The sequence below is a fragment of the Phanerochaete carnosa genome, assembly GCF_000300595.1.
Source record: "Phanerochaete carnosa HHB-10118-sp unplaced genomic scaffold PHACAscaffold_6, whole genome shotgun sequence".
NCBI classification, from domain to species: Eukaryota; Fungi; Basidiomycota; class Agaricomycetes; order Polyporales; family Phanerochaetaceae; genus Phanerochaete; species Phanerochaete carnosa.
Window position 1 is genome coordinate 127,345 of NW_006767633.1, and position 18,615 is coordinate 145,959.

At 54.9% G+C, this 18,615-nt stretch overlaps 5 protein-coding genes across 5 annotated transcripts; 3 read left to right on the plus strand and 2 right to left on the minus strand.

Annotated features, from left to right (window-relative positions):
* Positions 1 to 118: 118 nt before the first annotated feature.
* On the plus strand, positions 119 to 1,364 carry PHACADRAFT_196319 (uncharacterized protein; the record flags this gene model as incomplete). Its single annotated transcript, XM_007396528.1, has 4 exons — positions 119 to 133; positions 194 to 297; positions 709 to 935; positions 985 to 1,364. The coding sequence occupies 4 exons, from the start codon at positions 119 to 121 to the stop codon at positions 1,362 to 1,364; spliced, it is 726 nt and encodes a 241-aa protein (XP_007396590.1).
* A 922-nt stretch (positions 1,365 to 2,286) lies between these two features.
* On the minus strand, positions 2,287 to 2,904 carry PHACADRAFT_196320 (uncharacterized protein; the record flags this gene model as incomplete). Its single annotated transcript, XM_007396529.1, has 3 exons — positions 2,287 to 2,367; positions 2,414 to 2,838; positions 2,892 to 2,904. The coding sequence occupies 3 exons, from the start codon at positions 2,902 to 2,904 to the stop codon at positions 2,287 to 2,289; spliced, it is 519 nt and encodes a 172-aa protein (XP_007396591.1).
* Positions 2,905 to 4,524: 1,620 nt separating this feature from the next.
* Positions 4,525 to 5,635, minus strand: PHACADRAFT_257357 (uncharacterized protein). The gene has a single exon (XM_007396530.1). The coding sequence runs from the start codon at positions 5,010 to 5,012 to the stop codon at positions 4,707 to 4,709; it is 306 nt and encodes a 101-aa protein (XP_007396592.1). The 5' UTR covers positions 5,013 to 5,635; the 3' UTR covers positions 4,525 to 4,706.
* Positions 5,636 to 6,398: 763 nt separating this feature from the next.
* Positions 6,399 to 7,839, plus strand: PHACADRAFT_257360 (uncharacterized protein). Its single transcript, XM_007396531.1, has 4 exons — positions 6,399 to 6,527; positions 6,604 to 6,811; positions 6,873 to 7,020; positions 7,123 to 7,839. Exons 1-4 carry the CDS (start codon positions 6,474 to 6,476, stop codon positions 7,241 to 7,243), a joined length of 531 nt encoding a protein of 176 aa, XP_007396593.1. The 5' UTR covers positions 6,399 to 6,473; the 3' UTR covers positions 7,244 to 7,839.
* Positions 7,840 to 11,418: 3,579 nt separating this feature from the next.
* Positions 11,419 to 14,012, plus strand: PHACADRAFT_145396 (uncharacterized protein). The gene is made up of 5 exons (XM_007396532.1): positions 11,419 to 12,140; positions 12,194 to 12,576; positions 12,630 to 12,744; positions 12,799 to 13,472; positions 13,531 to 14,012. The coding sequence occupies exons 1-5, from the start codon at positions 11,763 to 11,765 to the stop codon at positions 13,853 to 13,855; spliced, it is 1,875 nt and encodes a 624-aa protein (XP_007396594.1). The 5' UTR covers positions 11,419 to 11,762; the 3' UTR covers positions 13,856 to 14,012.
* The last annotated feature ends 4,603 nt before the right edge of the window (positions 14,013 to 18,615 follow it).

Genomic DNA, 18,615 nt, shown 5'->3' on the forward strand with positions numbered 1-18,615 from the left:
TGGGACAACTTCTATTTCTTGCAGACGCATTACGTGCTGCATGTTGCTGGAAAGTGCAGCTTGCGAATCATCACTGGTCTCCTCGGTTTGTTTTTTGGAGAGGAACGACGTTGTGACTATGGCACAGACGCCTGTAAGTCTACATTGAACCAGTGATTAAATGCGACAAACTGACGACGATGTGTCACGGCAGGCTGGCCTAAATATGCTCACAATCTTCGTGAGTCGCGCGTCGACGCTGAAGTACGAGAACGTGCCGGATGACGAGCGTCCAACGCCTGATGAGTTGTCTCAGTGGTATGTTTCTACTTGTCCAGGTCACACTCAGCTACTTAGTTTTCTGGGAGTGTAGAGAAGTGCCGGTTTGTGGTAGAATACAGCTACGGAGGCATTGACACAGCTAGCTCGCAGTCAAGGCAGTCTGAAGCGAACCGTGTCAAAGCGCCCGCAGCGAAGACAAATGAGGGCAAGCAAAACAGGAAAGGAACCTCTTGAGGGCAGCGCAGAGGCCAAGGCGACGTGTCTCAGTCTGAGGCAGCTCAGGTCGCAGGTTGCTGGAGAAGCAAGAGGGCTCTAGGCGCCACAAAGCTACATGGGCGGTAGGTTTCGCTAGATTGGTCCCAAATACATATCAAATGGGGTATATACAGCTACATTCTGCTACATTCCGCTAGATCGCCTTTTGACTGGGGCTCAGCGGTCGGGCAGCCGCCTATATGGTGTAGAAGAGGTGACATTCCGAGAGGTCAATAGCGCCACCCTGGCGGTCCTGCAAGTCCTCTTCGAGCCCACGACGCTACAGAAAATCACGCTGCTCGGGGAGAAAAGTTGGTACTGGCAGAGCGACAGCTTCTTTGTGTCGTTTAATGTCTTTCTGGAAACAACCTGCCAAGGAATTACGCATCTGTCATTGAACACTGGATACCTCGGGCGCGGTAAGCTCGTACTTGTGTAACTTGTCAGTCTGATCTTCTACACTAACAGGCTCTATCATAGATGGCTGCGCTCTCACTGCGCTGCGCTCACTTTCCCGCCTCGAGATTCTCGAGTTGAATATCCCGCGAAATCTTATCCTCTCTGCGTCGGTACAGTTTGACAAGGCACTCGCGCATGCACCCGAGACACTGAGCCACCTGCGTCTGAACCTTTCACCCATGGCATTCGAAGTTCTCTTTCGGCCTTCTCCACGCAATATCGCGCACGTCTCGCAGCTGATGGACACGCTGCGAAGTGTACGGTTCACAATTCTCGTGCACTCATTCGAGAGCCATAGCGAGGTGGACGTCTGGCGGGGGTGGCTGGAGCGAGTGCTCCCCGCTCACTTGCAAGGCTGCTATACACTGACCGTGGAACGAGACACCTAAAACATCGATTGAATGTACGAAGGTTTCGTAGCGAAGCGCACGCTATAGTGGGCACGCCAAATATTACATCAGGATATCTGTACAATTACAACGTATGGTGTCAAGTCATGATGAGCCCGGAGAGCTGCTCTCAATCAAAAGCAGTGACGGATCCCATGTAATCGCTCTAGGATCCTCTTGAGTACCATAGCTTGTGCGAAAAACATTTTTCGCAGAGTATACAGTCCGGCACAGGCTGCACACGATCTCTACAGAACCGAGGCACGCGGACGCGTCAGTTTTCTGGCCCACTCCCGCAGCCCGGTCGACCTATCGTACCTTTTCCGTCAAATTCGCGTCGTCGTCCTAGCGTTCACGGTATGTGAGCCTGATACAGCAGATGCCTGCTGGCAGCGACGAGGGTTTGGCGCTCCCACTGGACGGGATACTGACCGCTGTCGAGCATATCGGTGTATGTATGCAGTATAGGTGAATGGGCTGAAAGCACAGTTCTCAGAGCGCAGCATAGTACGCAAACCAATCAGCACTACCTAACTACAAGGGAGACACGTTCCCGCTGAGTATTCAACGTAACGGAAGGCCTGTAGATGTTGCCCAAACTCTCGTACGAGATTGCTCAAAATTTCCTCCGAGCTGTTCTAGACCTTCGCTCACGTCGTTTGAGCCACTTCAAGTTCTCAGGAGTTATGAATTTCAGGTTTCCTCACGACTTAATAGAGCGTACAATAAATATATTGAGCATGACCTGTCCGTCGTAGAGAACGGCACTAGTACTATCATTGCCCGTCAAGCGGCCAGAGTACTACGACAAAGATGCCCAATTCGGTCGCAGTCGCTGACGCACCGCCTTCGATCTACCAACTGCCAGACTGCAGATGACTCGGGCGCGCGCAGGCGACGACAATCAAGCAGCATCGTTTATTCACTGTTCCTCGACAGGCACCGCGGGCCGAGACGGCGACATACCTCCAATGTCCGCCGGTGTCAGCTCGACGTTTGAACCCTGCAACAGTGGGGGCTGAGACGCGAGCGCGCACTCCCAAGCAAACCAAACAGGGTGTTTGACAGATCGACAGCGGCAGGTCTGGGGGGATCGCGAGCGAGCTTGAAGGAAGGCGTGTTTGATAGGTTGTATGTGGTGTGAAAGGGGCCGGTATGCATGCCCTGTAAAACGTACGCCGTGACCGCTGCAGGCGCTCTCCCGGCGTCGGCAACTTCGAGCTTGAGTTGGGAAAGATATGTTCGCACTGGTTATCATGAACCGTGCACTCGGTCTGCAGGGCTTTGGCGAGATCTGAGCCGCCGAGCTGTATGCAGGGCAGGGAGAGCTGCGTCGTGGACGGATATGTACTACGAACGACGGGCTTGCTGGGCGAGCGCGATGAGCAGCTAGAGACAGGAACATCGCCAAGCAGGGACGTTGTGAGGAGAATGTTGCGCTTGACATCGTCGCGCGTGATGTTCGAACACCCGCCTATTAGGATGCATGAGAACTCAAAAGCAAGAAAAGTGCAGACTAGCACGCACCAAATTTGATCATGCTCGTACCAAATGCATCTCCTTCGTACACTCTCACAGTTCCTCCCCGACAAGCTCCACTCAGCGCACGACTTGCCGTCAACGAGAGCGGAGTATCGAGGTACTACTCACCGTTCATCGCAGCAACAGCACCTAGGGAGCTCGGCAGCTTATCTAGCGTTACCGGGCGCATACAACTTGCTTTGAGGTCTGCTCGTGTGGCTGTTAAGCGACCTGCGGAACAATTCTGCGGCACGTCCGGGAGCGCAGGCACGCATCTCAACGCCCTTTGGCCACTCATGGTTGTGCGGGACGATATACACGCACATCCAAGTTCTTCTCAGGGAGCGAAACTGGGCTTGAGGCCTGCAAAGTTACTTGTGTTGGGGCAGTGTTGTCTGTGGTTCAGACGTGGTCAGTCGTAGAATGCGAGCTGGCCATGCCATGCGCTTTGCATCCCGCTCCTTGCCGAGGAACATGGCGACTACTGTCCGCATACAGACGAGAGCGACGCAAGGAAGCACTAGGCTGCCGATGGCGAGGGCGTGATGACGACCAAGGTGGGTAGAAGTTCGTTAGCGACGGCGGCCAGAGCCCAAGAGCGTAAGAATCGGCCGTTAATGCGCCTTCCTCAAACTTTGATGCGCCGATTCGATCCCGATCCGCCGCCTCTGGCGCCTCGAGAGGACAGAGGGGCTCTGCGTCTCAAACTACGATCACGACCACCTCGCCTTTCTCGTTATCTGATGTCCGTTCGAAAGGACGTTACCCTAGCTCTTCGGCCTGGCACTAAGCCATCTGGTTTGCTACACTAGTGTATCAACATCTTTGGGATCTACGGACTGCGCTCATCTTATAACTACCCACGCTTGCATCCACGAAGTCATCTATGATAACTTCCGACTCTCCTGTGTCATAGGATTTCTATCAAATCTTACTGTCGTCTGACACACTGCCGACAGCGCAACACGGGGTCTCGTCCCCTCGGGCGGTAAGCGTGTTATGACCCCAAAGATCCCTGCCGCGGACCGCAATGATGATCGCGCCTTCTCAATCTAGACCGTAATTCCCAAAGAATGGTAGCACAAACAGACGAATTGACTCCTTGAATGAGTATATCAAGTACGGGGGTGCAACCATACATACAAGCATCTGCCGCGACGGCTGTGTGCTGCTTAACTTCCGGAGATTACGCGCGAAGCCGGGACGAAATCCTACACGAACACGACGGCTCTCCTCAGCCGCTCGTGTAGCTTCCCAAGGATATATTCTCGCACGATTTGGTGCTCTGAGAAAGGGAGCGGCCGGTCCTCGGCGTCGAGCGTAGCCAGCTCCAGCCGGTAGAGGAGCCCAAGGTGGTCTAGCGCTCCTGCGACCTCGTTCCAAATCAGCCCCCGCACGACGTCGCCGAAGGCGCAGCAGCAGCCGCGCACGCCGCGCCAGCTCGTGATGAACTTTACGCGCTGTACCTGCGAGAGGAGGAACCAGAGCGTCACAACAGTATCGAGCCGCTGACTCAGCTTCCTTGAAGAAGTCCGTCTTTTCTGTTGTGACAACGACCGACTTGAGCTGGGCGCAGGCTAGTCAAGAGAACACGTGAGTACCAACTGGCGCTGAGCGCTACGACAGTTTGAAGACGTACCGGACTGGGACACGAGTCATTGCTGGATGGTGTGGGTGTGCTCAAAGTGCCTGAAGTGCGGCCCGGCGGTCTCGAAGAGTTTGTTCAGTTCGTTAAGCGCAAAATGAGAGCAGTATGTCCCGCCGGGTTCGGCCACGAGGCTCTCCAGTGCAGTAGACTGCACCAGGCGCGCGAGGGCTCTGTCAGGGGACGTGCAAAGGCACGGCGTGTGCGTGCAAGTGATGCACAGCGCACATACCGTGGGAGACATGGAGCGTGCAGACGACGGAGAAGAGACCTTGCATGCGCGAGATGACGTCCACGGTCAGCCAGGGCATGGACAGGCGTCGCAAAGAGCGGCCAGTGCATGCAGGGAGCTCCTTGGTGTAGTGTCGAGTGGGGACGTTAGAGCAGCTGGGGGTTAGGCCTACGTGCGCGGGAGACTCGAGGCATGGCAGATACTCGAGGAGAGCTGCCAGGGTTCCGATTCGCTCTGGGACGAGGGACATCTCGAATTGCCGTATGTGGGAGGAGACCCAGGTCGAAGACGATATGAAGCGAAGGAGGTCTACTCCAAGTCTGGCATCGAACGGGGAGTACCTGGCACGGAACAACTGGAAGATGTTTCGAACACCGAGGAGTCATATCTTGCAGACGAGGGAGAAACACATGGGCGCGCGGGAGTTATACCGTAGCTCGTCTATGATGCAGTCAACGAGCTCCGGCGGGAGATGCGCCAGCAACAGTGGTCTTACCTCGACCGGACGCATCATTTCACGGCGTCCTATGGGTGCTGGCATGTTCGACGACTGCTTGTGGATTCGGGCGGTGTGTATGCCATATAATGGAAAGTATTTATCATATCGCTGTCCGGCTGCAATGGCGGTGCAGGGAAGCAACGCTCTCCACGAGGTTTCGCGCCACGCCAAGTGTGGAAAGTGACATGATTCGGTATATTGAAAACGCCCTTACGCCTCGCCCGAACATCTCGATATCTTCGCATGCGCCTTGCACGTACATAGCCGCGTCGGCATGTTTCGTCTCGATCTGTAGAATTCAAACGCAACAGTGCACACACGACCGGCTTGCTTGCACTGGCAAGCTCCCAGCACTTCAGTCTATTGCATCAAGTGCCTTCTATGCGGCGACGGACGTACTGACGTCAGAAGGTTTTCAGCGAGCTGTGGTTCGGGCGAGCTCGAGGCGGTCGAGGCAGCCCTATACAGCAGAACTTTGGCATCCCTACACAGCGGGACCTTGGCAGGGCAACGCACCGGAGAGACTGTGGGTTAGCACCAGATCGGGCATAGCCTTGACAGGACATTGGTACATGATGGCGGCCGCCCGCTGTGCTCGATGCGGATAAGCCGCTGCACAGTGGCGTTGACGGCCTTCGGAGGGCGGCGCCCTCGGGCGACTCCGGTTTGTTTGGACTTGGTCGGCCACGAAGCTTCGAAGCTGCCAGACATCCCGGTGACGGCGAATCGTCAGGCCGTCAGCGCCCTAAGGCCACAGGCCGAGGCCCCAAGAGACGGATTCTATAGGAACGAAGACACATTGACGACGAATCGGCGTCAACGTTACCTCGAACGTACTGTGACCGACGGCGGAATCCGCGGACAGATGCGCCGTGACAGCCGTGACCATTTGTCTTTCTCCTCATCACACAATCCCTCCTTCAAACTCCGGCGTACCCTCAAATTCCAGGGTCAGCCCGCTCCTAGCCAATCATCGCTCAGGGATAGCCCTGCCGAAGGGCGCCGGGCGAGGTTCACAGGCTTAGGTAAGCAAGTGCAACCGGATTTCTGAGAAAATCAATATATCAAAATAGGCCCGTCATAAAAGGTCTCCCTCTGGCCCTTCTCACCCCTCTCTCATCTCTCTCCTCGACCCTCACGTCGTTCCACCAGAGCCTGCTCAACCCCTCTGTCCCCTTATACTACTTCTCCCTTCCTTCACACTTCACCACAATGTCCATGAAGAGGAAGCTCTCGATTGACTTCGACGACGAGGTCATGTATTCGGTGGGTACTCCAACGCCATACCGGAAGCATTTCAGGCCGCGCGGAGCTAACCGTCGGCTTGTCCCCGTCTGCGCAGAACGCGAAGCGCCCCAATCTATTCGCGTTTCCGACGTCCGAGCTCAGTAACGATGTCGCCATGTCCGACGCGTCCTCAGACGCTGACCTGCTCACGCCGCTCACCTTTGCACCCGAGCGCCACTTCCATTCGCGCCTTAACTCGAACGCCAGCACCTTCTCGACCTCGTCCGAAATTTCCTCGCTCCAGAACTCGCCGAGCAGTTCACGTGAGTGCCCTCCCTCTCAGATGTCCCGCTTAGCTGTGGGTTGACTCTTTCATGCTCAAAGCGTGTTATCCAGACTTCGTTCTCTACCCATCCGTCGAGCACGACGCCACCGCCAACTCTTCAGCTTACTTCGACTCACCTATGACCAACAGCCCGAAGCAGTCTGTTGGACTCATCCAGCCCAGGGGTACGGCGTTCACTCATCATGGGTAGGTGACACTTCCCTCGCACGAGCCGTGATTGGAGGAAGGCTCTTCATGTTGTCTGTATGTGTTTGGCCCTACCCATGCTCACGCCGCTTGCCATCGCAGCCAAACCTGCTCCCAGATTCCGAAACTCCGTATGGCATGTGCGTCGGGACCCAACGGCCAGAGAACAATGTGGGCACATTGCGAACAGTGCGGCGCCATCGAGATGGTCGACTTCGACTAGATTTCTCCGGCTTTGCTCACCTATGATACAAAGGTGGAAGATCGGTCTCGACAGCTCGGTATTGGTATTATGCCCCGTCCCCTTTGATCTAACTTCTTTTTTTCCCACCTCTTGCCGCCGACAATGTCGACAAAAATCGGACAGCGCACTATGTTTATTCGTCTGTATTCTACTCCCCTTTTCTACTCTGGCGACATCGTGCGACAGCTCGGCGCATACACCCACAAAATCTAGGCCGCTGATGGACCAGGCAAGACATGAAGGCCCCGACACGTATCATCCCCGCATTTCCTCCGACACCGACATCTCCACGGCGACCGACATCAACGATCCGACACCGCCTTCGACAACGTCCGCCAGGCCATCGACTTGACGCCCCCGCCTCTACACTGCCTTCGTCCCGCATTGCCATCTTGTCTTTTCTATTCTACATTACGTGTCCCCATACATTCTCACGGCATCGTCACTCACCACCCACTCACATCCGCTGCTGAAGACATGTGCCACAGCCCTTACTGGACGCGGCACGGCTTTGCCATGATCACCCTTCCGTCTGCTGTTTGCTCGTCTGTTGTTCTCATTGCTGGTATCATCGTGCTCGCACCCTCTCCATATGCCTGCGCTGCTGCTGTAGTTGTACATCAGGGAAACGGACTGCTTTTGTCTCAAACAAACATACCTTGCTCTTTGAACTTGCTGGCGTGCGAAGTGTGTGAACAAGGTGTGAGGATCGCGGCGGGATTCGCTGGACAGCGACGTCGGCCGCTCCGGCGTGCGCCCTGTGCCGACCGCTCGTTCTGACAGGGGCAGTCCCACGGCGGTTCGTGCGCGCTTTGTGAGCGCGGGTTACGTCATCATTGTCCCGGCGTTTCGTCTTTGGGCCGCGTCACTTGTACCCCACACTGCCCCGCATCGCCCCGCAAAACTCGCTCGCGAAGTTCGCGGGGCGAGTGGGGAACGCTCGAGGACGGGAGCAGGCATCCACATCGACGGGCCCGGGTTGACCATTGCGAGCCATTCAGCTGCAGCATCACGCACTTGCATTGATCCGGCTGTTGCTTCTGTCGCCTTTTTGCTTGGGCCGTGAGGCCGTGAGGGATAACATCTGAGTCGTACACCGCAGCCCAGGAGATCCGTCTGGCAGGTCGGGCCTCGGGAGGGCGAAGATGTTCCGCAACGAGCCTTGTGTTTTCAAGCAAGGGCCAACTTTGTTGGAATACATCATACAGGAGTGCGGTACACGATGTATCTACGCAAATTAAATTTCGGGAGAAAAATACGCGCGCACCCGGAGCGCGAGCCCATGGCCTTCCGAGCTTTCGACGGGCCCCGAGAGCCTTAGGGAAAGGGAAGCGCGTCCATCCAGACTCAAGCAGGTCGCTGCCGAAGTGCCGGCGGGACAGTGTCTTGAGACGCGAAACCGGAAGAGAGCCGACGCACCTGCACGGAAACGCGAAGGAAAAGCCGTAAAAAAATGCTGAAGAGAGAAGAAAAGACCAGATTCCAGATGAGCTCTAGACGAGTTGCGGGGAAATGCCGAAGAAAGGCCTCTGGAGAGCTCCGTTACAAGGGCGGCAGGGCACGACGGAAGAGACGTAAGCCAGTCACAGGGCGAGCGGGGCGGAATTACGAAGAGGAGGGCCACGAGGCCGTACAATGTGTGTCCGCGGGACGCCGCGCATGCGATCGCGTGGTTTCATCCGAGTGGAGGTCCGGGATGCTGGCTCGACTGTTGTGTTTGGGCGATAGGGGCAACGAGGACATGATTGAAGTGCTCGGATGATGACGATCCTATTGGCATGAGATGGCCAATTGTACTGCGAGGGCAACAGGCACCGTCGCCTGCGTGGCAGAGACGCGGCAGACGCGCACCTGTACACGCATCCGCGCCGAGGCCTGAATATGTCCGCGGCAGCACTGCGAGAGCCCGATCAGCATCCGTTGCCTTCGTGGCGTTCTTCGCAGTAAATTACATGTTTAGGAGACGTACTGCGGGAGTGGTGCGCGTCAGCGCGGATGCAATATCTCGATCGACGCTGCTGCAATTAGGTCAGCCTGCAGTTGCAGGAGGCCAAGAGCGGATATGTGAGTGTGCTGTCTCCTGCATTGCTCGTCACTCAAAGAGGACACCAGATAGATAGCGAGGGCGAGGTGCTGCTCGCGTCTGGCATGCGGTTTGGTACAGCCTCGAGCGCCTCAAGCGTCCGCCGAAGAAATCTAAGCAATTAGATTGCTGAAGTCGATAGCTTCCGATTTCTCGCGCGCGACTTAGACGACGGCGACGTTCATGTATGCGTTCGTCGGTTGCAAAGTAGCAGTCGCCTGATGACGTCAAGCGGCGCGCGATGATGTCATGGAGGCGCTCGCGTCGGTGGTCTTTGCGTCCGAGCCCGAAAACAAGCACCGTCGGTGGGCGAAATTGAGCGCAAAGTAAGACGAGCTGACAGCGTTCTGAAGGAGCTCTCGATCCAGGAGGAGATATCGAGGGGGGAGCAGAAGTTGTGAGTATGAAATACAGAGCTGAAATTATGGGGATGGTCGATTTATCTCTGGCGCTGCAATGATAGACACCGTACTTGTTGAAACCGCGAGGAGGAGTGTCTCGCACGATAAGAGACCTGTCAACGAGCAGGGGCTAATATGCCTGCGGCGCGCAAATTAGATTTTGCACATACACGAAGTGTTATGTAACTGACCGAGTAGTCGTCCTCAGGGTATCCGAACGTCGTCAGTCATCCGCATCATCTGTCTTGCCATCCTATTTCCAAACAGTTGTTAAGCCGGCCATCGGAGTCGGGCATGGGCGGGTCGCTTGGCAGGTGGGGCACCATTGTGAGCGCACCGCAGCAAGGATGCATGTCCGATGTCGGTCGCGCCCAACGCAGCATCTTAGTTCTTCCTGGAATCGCAACCCTGTAATAGCGTGCGCTTTGCGCTCCAACCGATCGATCGGGCTCGAGGATTTCTGAGTGCCAACAGGTCAGGTCCGCCTTTAGCGGACCGCGGCCTGAAGGTCGCATCATTTCGAATGCGGGTGACAGGCTCCAAATCAAGAAACAGAGCCCCTGGACAGTACCGCATGTGAAGAAGCTGTAAGGCCCAGAAGATGAGGAACAGAGAAGGTGAACTCACCGGTGGGGACAGCGGGCGCCGGTGTCGCTGCCTAAAGCGTCGGTGACGCACTGCCCGGAGTAATCGGTCTGGATCAAATTCACGCCACCACGGCCGTAGTGCTCGATTCGGCACAGCCGAAAATGTTCGTCCCAACGATCATCGTGCACAATTTTCAGCGATTGTGCATTCCGCGTTTACTCATGTTTATCCTCGAGTTTCTGCTTAGTGTGCCTTGCGGTAGTGGACCAGGGACGTGCGTCATACTCACTGCTCGCATGACCTGTACTTCGTGATGGTCAGTTGCGACGCTTTTCTGTGATGTCGCTGGGACGATCAGCGGAACCGTTCTCTTTTCCTCCTCCCGCCAGACCTAGCGTCAGCAGGACTACCATTAGGCGGATTGTCTCATCAACCGGGGTACACAATCTTCAGCCGCTAACTCTCCGAGCTCCTGACGCACTCAACCTATGCTTCTCTCAGGGCCACGAAAACTCATGTGGAGCGTCTGAGCCAACTTCTTGAGCGCCCTGCCGGCGTTGGCTGTGCACCGTACTCGCGGAGGTGGAACAGGGAAGCTGAGACGTAGTGGACATCATCGCGAGGCGACAAAGCGTATGTACGTGTTCCGATTTCGCTTGCAAGAGTCCCGACTACTTGTTCCTTCAGCTGATCCACACCGGCGATTGCACTACTCCAGGCACATGAAACACATGACCCCACTGTGCATATGCAAATGCTCTCAACCTGCTCGCTTCTCCCCGCTTGGATCTTGATGCTGTGGGGCTTCATTTCTCGTCGCTTATACGGGCGGCTCTACTCGCCCGGCGGGATCACGTTAACGCCAAGGCATCTCGGGCTCGCTGTTTGTGTTTCCTCCGAACCGACCCAAGAGAGCCGTAGAGGCCAGAGAGATGTAGAGGCCAGTAAGGCATGTCAGGGAATATTATGGGCACAGCTTTCTCGTGGTATGTCCTGCACCTGCTGGGGAAGCTGTATCTCAGCCGGTGGTTAGACTTTTCGCGAAGGCGTTGCACCAGCGCTCAGATCCCGCGGGGGAACCATGCGGGGCATACCGTTCGATCAACTCCCCTGAAAATTGCGGCGTCCTAGCTTCCTTTCGCGGAAATGGTATGTTATTCACGATGTGGAGAAAGTAGCGAAGATCTGAGGTTCTGATGCGAGCCGCCGTTCGTGCTCGCTTCGAGGTATAAAGAGGTCCGCCGTGCGAAGCTCCAAGCTCGTGACTTCTCCTCTTCATCCTTCTTCGCCCCACCTCTGTTTCCACGGGAAGGCGTCGACTGGAGTTTCACTTATTCACGTCAGGGCGGTAGCGTACCTTGCACGACTCTACGACTTCCGTACGACCCCCATCTATTCCCTTGTACACTCGCTGTAATTCGCCACCATGTCTTACGAGAACGAGAAACGCCCCGCCAAGGAGGTTCAGGACGATGCCTCCAAGGACTCGGCCTCCGTACGGCATATTGACACCGTCGGCCAAAATCTGAACGCGAAGCTCGCCAACCCGCTCGACGGTATCCCCCATGACCAGCTCATGGCCGACGCCGCCAAGTTCGCGCTCAACCACAACCTTGGCCATTTGACCGCTGAGTTCCAGAAAGGCGCACTTGTCGCTCAGGACCCGATGGCGTTCGAGAGCTTGCCCCAGCTCACCGAAGAGGACAAGCAGATCTTGCGCCGCGAAAGCACGCATCGTTGGCACCAGCCTATGACGCTCTACTATCTTGTTATCCTCTGTTCGCTCGCCGCAGCTGTCCAAGGAGTAAGCGCCCCGGGATCCTCTTTCCATTCACCATGTACTGATTCAGATGACAGATGGATGAGTCCGTGATCAACGGCGCCAACCTCTTCTTCGCGCCCCAGTTCCACATTGATCCCAACGCGACGGATGGCAACGCGAGTCGCAACCAGTGGCTCCTTGGCCTCGTCAACTCGGCGCCATACCTCGCTTGCGGTGTCATCTCCTGCTGGCTTACCGCTCCACTAAACAAGTGGCTCGGTCGTCGCGGCACGATATTCGTCACTGCCTTCCTCTCTTTCGCGGCTTGCATCTGGCAGGGCGTCACCAACTCGTGGCAGCATCTATTCGTTGCCCGTTTCGTACTCGGTTTCGGTATAGGCCCCAAGTCGACGACAGTCCCCGTCTATGCGGCTGAGTGTTCGCCTGCGGTCATTCGTGGCGCCCTTGTGATGATGTGGTGCGTACTTTTGCCACTGATAAGTGCAATTCAGCGAACCTAATGCTCCACAGGCAAATGTGGACCGCCTTCGGTATCATGTTTGGTAACGTCATGGACTTGGCGTTCTATCACGTACCCGATACTCACAACATCAAGGGTCTCAACTGGCGTCTGATGCTTGCGAGTGTAAGTGCAGCCTGTTGTCGATGTGACAGCACATTGTCTGACGATCTGTGCCAGGCCGGTGTTCCTGCGTTGATTGTCATGACCCAAGTCTTCCTGTGCCCCGAGTCGCCGCGTTGGCTGATGTCCAAGGGCCGCTACGATAAGGCATACGAGTCCCTCAGCCGCCTGCGCAACACGCCGCTCCAGGCCGCGCGCGACCTGTACTACATTCATGTCCTGCTAGAGGCTGAGAAGGAGATCGAGGGCGGCAAGCCGGGCTTCATTCAGCTCTTCACCGTGCCTCGCAATCGCCGCGCGGCGCTCGCATCGACGATCGTCATGTTCATGCAGCAGTTCTGCGGTGTGAACGTGATCGCGTACTACTCGTCCAACATCTTCTCCCAGTCGGGCTTCAACAACGTCCAGTCGCTGCTTGCCTCGTTCGGCTTCGGCCTCATCAACTGGCTCTTCGCGTTCCCCGCCGTATACACCATCGACACGTTCGGCCGCCGCAACCTTCTGCTCACGACCTTCCCGCTCATGGCCATCTTCCTCCTCATGACCGGCTTCTCGTTCTGGATTCCCGAGGGGAAAGGGCGTCTTGCGGTCGTTGCGCTTGGCATCTACCTCTTCGGGATGGCCTACTCGCCCGGTGAGGGTCCTGTGCCCTTCACCTATTCGGCTGAGGCGTATCCACTCGCGGTCCGTGATATCGGTATGTCGTTCGCGACCTCTGTCCTCTGGTTCTTGTAAGTCCCCCAGCCTGTATGCTTGCCTCTCCACAACGCTAACCAATCCCATCTCCAGCAACTTCGTGGTCGCGATCACCTTCCCGCCCCTGCTGGGCGCGTTCCAGCCACAGGGCGCGTTCGGGTGGTACGCGGCGTGGAACGTGGTAGGCTTCGTGCTCATCCTGCTGTTCGTGCCCGAGACGAAGGCGCTCTCGCTCGAGGAGCTCGACCAGGTGTTCAGCGTGCCGACGCGCGTGCACGCAGCCTACCAGCTCAAGGCGCTCCCGCGCAACATCAAGCGCTATATCTTCCGCATGAACGTCGAGCCTCTCCCGCCGCTGTACGAGCATGAGAGCGCCGGCGAGAAGCATTACGCGCCCGGCGGCGGCGGACATGCGTAGGCCGGCGGTGCGAGATGGTGTACGTCTCGTAGACGTGCCACAGACTGCTGGTGCATAGTACATTACGAGACTATTGTTATTCGTCACTTTCCTGAACGCTTTGTTGTTGTTCCCAATCGCATGTACCTCTAGATGTATTTTTAATTGCAAGTCTTGGAACTTCAATCCTGTTTGATCTGCATCTATGAGGCGATGTGCCTGAAGACTCGTTTCGCTCCGAGACTGAGAAAGAACACGAGGTGAGATCGGCGCAGAGATCGGCGTAGAACACTCGAGATATCTAAGCATCCTTTGGGCATTTCGGTACGTTCTCGGCAGTTGAGTGTGGTCAGACTTCAAAGTAGCGGCGCTAAGGGGTCTTCGGGGTCATGTCGTATTCATCACCACGAGAGGCAAGACCCCGCGGTTCAATCCCGCAAGCTCGCTCTCCGTCCAACACGAGCCTCACGGACTTACGCCCCTTCTTCTCTCTCGCAATGGCATGGCCGCACGCACCGCTAATTCTTATTGCTCACAGCATGTACCAACAATACGCCTGACAGTCCCGCTAATGTCCTTTGTGGGACGCGTCATCACTACCGTGCCTGACAGGCTCGAGGTCGACGACGAAGGCTCACCCGTCCATTTTGAACGTTGCACACCGTCCGAGCTGCCAGCTAACGATAATCTGGCCTATTAGGAACGCCAACTTCGAAGCAAGTACGTATATCCTCTTCGACTCCTTGGCCAGTGCGACGCGGGAGACCATCCTCTTCGCTCAAGCTCAAGCCCTACGATTAAAGGTCGCTATCACGGTCTTTTGCCTACCTCGCATAGTCGGTGTACGAATTACAGAAGAGGCTGCCGAGCTTAGGCGTGCAGGCGTGTAGTCGCAATCCCCTATGTGCGCAAATCTTCCGGCAGTGCGTGGCGGACATGGTAGCTCTCGAATCATTGACCGGCAGTGAACGATGCCCTCTAGGGTTCTGGAAAATTGAGCCACGACTAAGCGTTACGCATGGACATTCTTGCACATCGTGCGGGCACTACCGCTACTGGCGGCTGAAACTGTGTGGACCCAGCGACCTCAGATGCATGTATGTCTCGAGCCTACAACGCCTCCATACGCGCGTCACGACGGCTTGGACTATACACCTCGATGGTGCGGGCGAGTGTGCTCCACCGAGTAACCCTAGAAGAGGACCATGCACCTTCGCCCCTCCTTTTCCAGATGCCTCCATTTCTCGTCTCGTTGCAGCGCGGAATACAATCGCGGAATTTGGCAATTCGACCGGCTGGCGGTATGTGGACGAGGCGTTGTTTCTCTATCGAGGACATAACCGTCATTGCTCACGTTCGTGAGTACGGTCTTCCTGCCATTGATCCTGGATGTGAATGGACTGGAGCTGGGAACGCGCTGGATCGTCTGAGGGTGGACGGCCACAATGTCCCTTGTTGCTCGTCCGGCAGACCTTCGATCACTCCTCACTTGCAGGTTCTCGTACCCTTAGTCATGTTGTTGTTGTTCGCGACTACATTATTTTTATGAATGCTCCAAGCCGATGTTGTAGATTCGCGAAGTGCCGCACTGGGACTTGTTGAATAAAGTGCTCTGCCTGCATTGCGTTTGCGTCGCGACGTCGTTAAGGTAGTGGTCTGGAGCCCCTACGGTGCTCTGTTCATCGCCATGGCAAGATTATTGGAGATGACTTTGGTGAGCACTCGAAGGTATGTTGTCGTCCTGGCCTATGTTGCCATCTTGCTGATTTTTGCTTCGTGCAGCACTAATAGATAGAATTCGAATAAATGAGTCTATAGGTTCTATGAGCCTGTGCGCTCGTGAATTGGTAGTCCGGCAGTCAAAGTGTGATAACATCGTAAGTCAGTCCTGAAAACATTGCCCTTAGCTCTTAACGCAATACAACAGGCTGTACTCCTGTTTCTAACAGTGATTCTGTCCCTCTGTCATGAATATTACATGTTCCGGATGGTTCTCCTGGATTCCACAGTATTCTTTTACTTTCTATACACCTCCATATATTTGTAGTATAATCTAGGTATTGAGTCTGACATGTATATAAGGAGCTCGTACTGCTCAATAACAAGCCAGACTTGAGCTGGTCTTTCCTCACCTATTTTCCTCTCGTCTTTCTCCTCAGCTTCGTCGTAGCCCAGTCCAGTTGGATTGTAGGTTGCTGACATGAGCTCGAGTCTCCACCAACTGCCCTACGACAATCCTCGTCACTCACACACCAACCATCATACATCCCCACACGACAATCCATCTCATTTACCCAACTGAAATCTCACCCCAATCCTAACCCTATCAACTCTACCGCATCAAGACCCCTGGAACCCTTCTCCGTGCATTTGCGCATTTTTACCATATCACACACCCCAAAGCCACCTCTGTAATCACCAGCCCTTAGGCGGCTGGACAGAGCTCTGTCCAATTGGAATCGTACACTGCCCTACCATAGGTGGTGTTAAACACTTTGCGCAGTGCAAGCGGGTATTCCTGAGTACGACGTGGCAACTGGCTGAGGCTGGGCGTCAAAAAAGAGATAGCAGTTAGATCGGCGATCCCTGTCAGGGCGTCGGACCGAAGAGACATAATCGCTCTTTGGGCTGCTGTACTATTCCTAGAACTGTATTAAAATAGCGTTTCGGTTCTTTTTTGGAAATTCCTATCTTTGGTGAACTCTACCCCTGATCTGGTCGTTACAACACGATTAGTCCCAGGGTTTGCTGCAACCAGCTTCACGGACCCAATAACCCATGACCACGCCCTCTTGTGATTGTAGAGGACATACACATCGAGAACTAGAAGGGAGATCCATCTACATACGCGGCGATAATGTACGGTACTGTGCGCAACAACCGTGCCCACATTCTCCAGACAATAGCAGTCGTTGTCCTCAGTGCAGAGAAGGACTACGTGGAGAACTGCTACAAAGAGTCCCCACGGGAGAGCCTTCGGAATTCCTCGCCGTCTCTCAACCAATAGCGTCTGGCTCAGAACCAAGAGGAAGACGCGACACCCTTGATTCAGTCACTGAGCATTTCCGATCAATCGCCCTCGGAGAATCTGAAGTACCACCAGAGGGACCATCAGACCCCGTAGAAAAAGCCGTAGAAGATTCCAAAGCATTGAACCCGCCCTCTCGACGTTCTCCCACTCCACCCTCATCTCCATCTGATTCTGGCGCAATGGCTGAGAACCAAGACAGTACTGCGTTCCTCAATGGAAGCGCGATGAAGCCAGATGCCTTCGACGGCACGAAATCCAAGTACACCGCTTGGAAAATGCAGATGAAACTGTATGTAGTCACGCAGAGGAAGCGGCTACCAGAACAATTTGACAGGGTCCTCATGGTCCTGTCTTACATGAAAGGTGGACACGCAGGCGAATACGTTGCCACGTTCATGAAGAAGTATGACACGGACAAAAACACCGTGATACAGACCACGAAGACACTATGAGAAGACCTAGATAGGCACTTCCTAATTGATGAGCAGGCCGAAGCATATGATTGGCTCCAGGCAATGCAGATGGAGGTGCTATCAGCGCAAGAGTTCTTCTCAAAGTTCAAGTTGTGCGCCTTCCAGGCGAATATTCACGACTTCGAGGCACACTTCCAAGAACTCAAATCACTTTTAGAAAAAGCACTCCGGGCTGATATCATTTGGCTTCTATACAATTCTTCAGAAGAACTTCCAGCCACTTATGCACTCTACAAGCAACGGGTCGCATGCATCGACCTGAATCAACAACAGTACTGTAGACGGAATCCGCAACCCCAGCGACAGAGGCAATTTCAGCCGAGACAGCAGCAGGCGCAGAACACACCGCGAGCACAAACTAATGCACCCGCTCTAGCGGCTTCTACTGCACCAGTTCAGACACGATGCGACAGAACTGGTGTTACCTTTGGCGGCAGGGGACAACCGATGGAATTAGATCAGGCGCAACGCCAAGGTCTCTGCTTCCGATGTGGTCAACAGAGTCACATATCACAAAATTGTCCTAATCGGCAGCAAGCCCAACAAGTACGGACCGTGGAAACCCCGGTAGTTCCCACCACCAATACATTCACACCACTCGCATCACTCAACAAAGCTCCTGCCGCAATGGCAGAACCATTTGATTGGAAGATGGCAATTCGCGAAGAAATTTGCACGGCCATGAAGGGTTTTGCAAGCGGTCAGCCAGGTGCGTAGCCAAGTTGACTGAACGTAATTTCACGAACTATTTGCGTTCTTGGTTTGGAGTAGCCATGTATATACCAGAAAAAGGGGCGTCCGCAGAGCGGTGCGGAGAGGCTCAATCCTCTTGCTTAATTCCCCCGAATAAAAAATTACCTCCTACCTTGAATCAGACCAAATCTACGCAGTGGCAGCGCTACACCCCATGGACAGCGGCATGGATCCGCCAATGGATAGTCAGCAAGGAAGAAGCAGCGCTTAGATTGTTGACTGAATGGGTACACTCAAAGAAGAGTGTTGATGCCTCTGAAGCCTGTATGAACCAAATCAGGCAAATGAAAGAAGAAGAAGCGATAGACTTCTTGAATGAATTACGAAAGCAGCCTCAATTTATCCGAGGAAGGAAGGGGACACAGATGGACATCCCAATGATCATCACTACCCTGGACACGCAGCAGCGCTTATCAGTCAAAGCGTTATTAGACACAGGATGCACTGGATCTTCTATTGATGCGCAGTTTGTCCGCGATAACAATATCGCTACAAAGAAACTGCCATCACCAATCTCTGTCTAT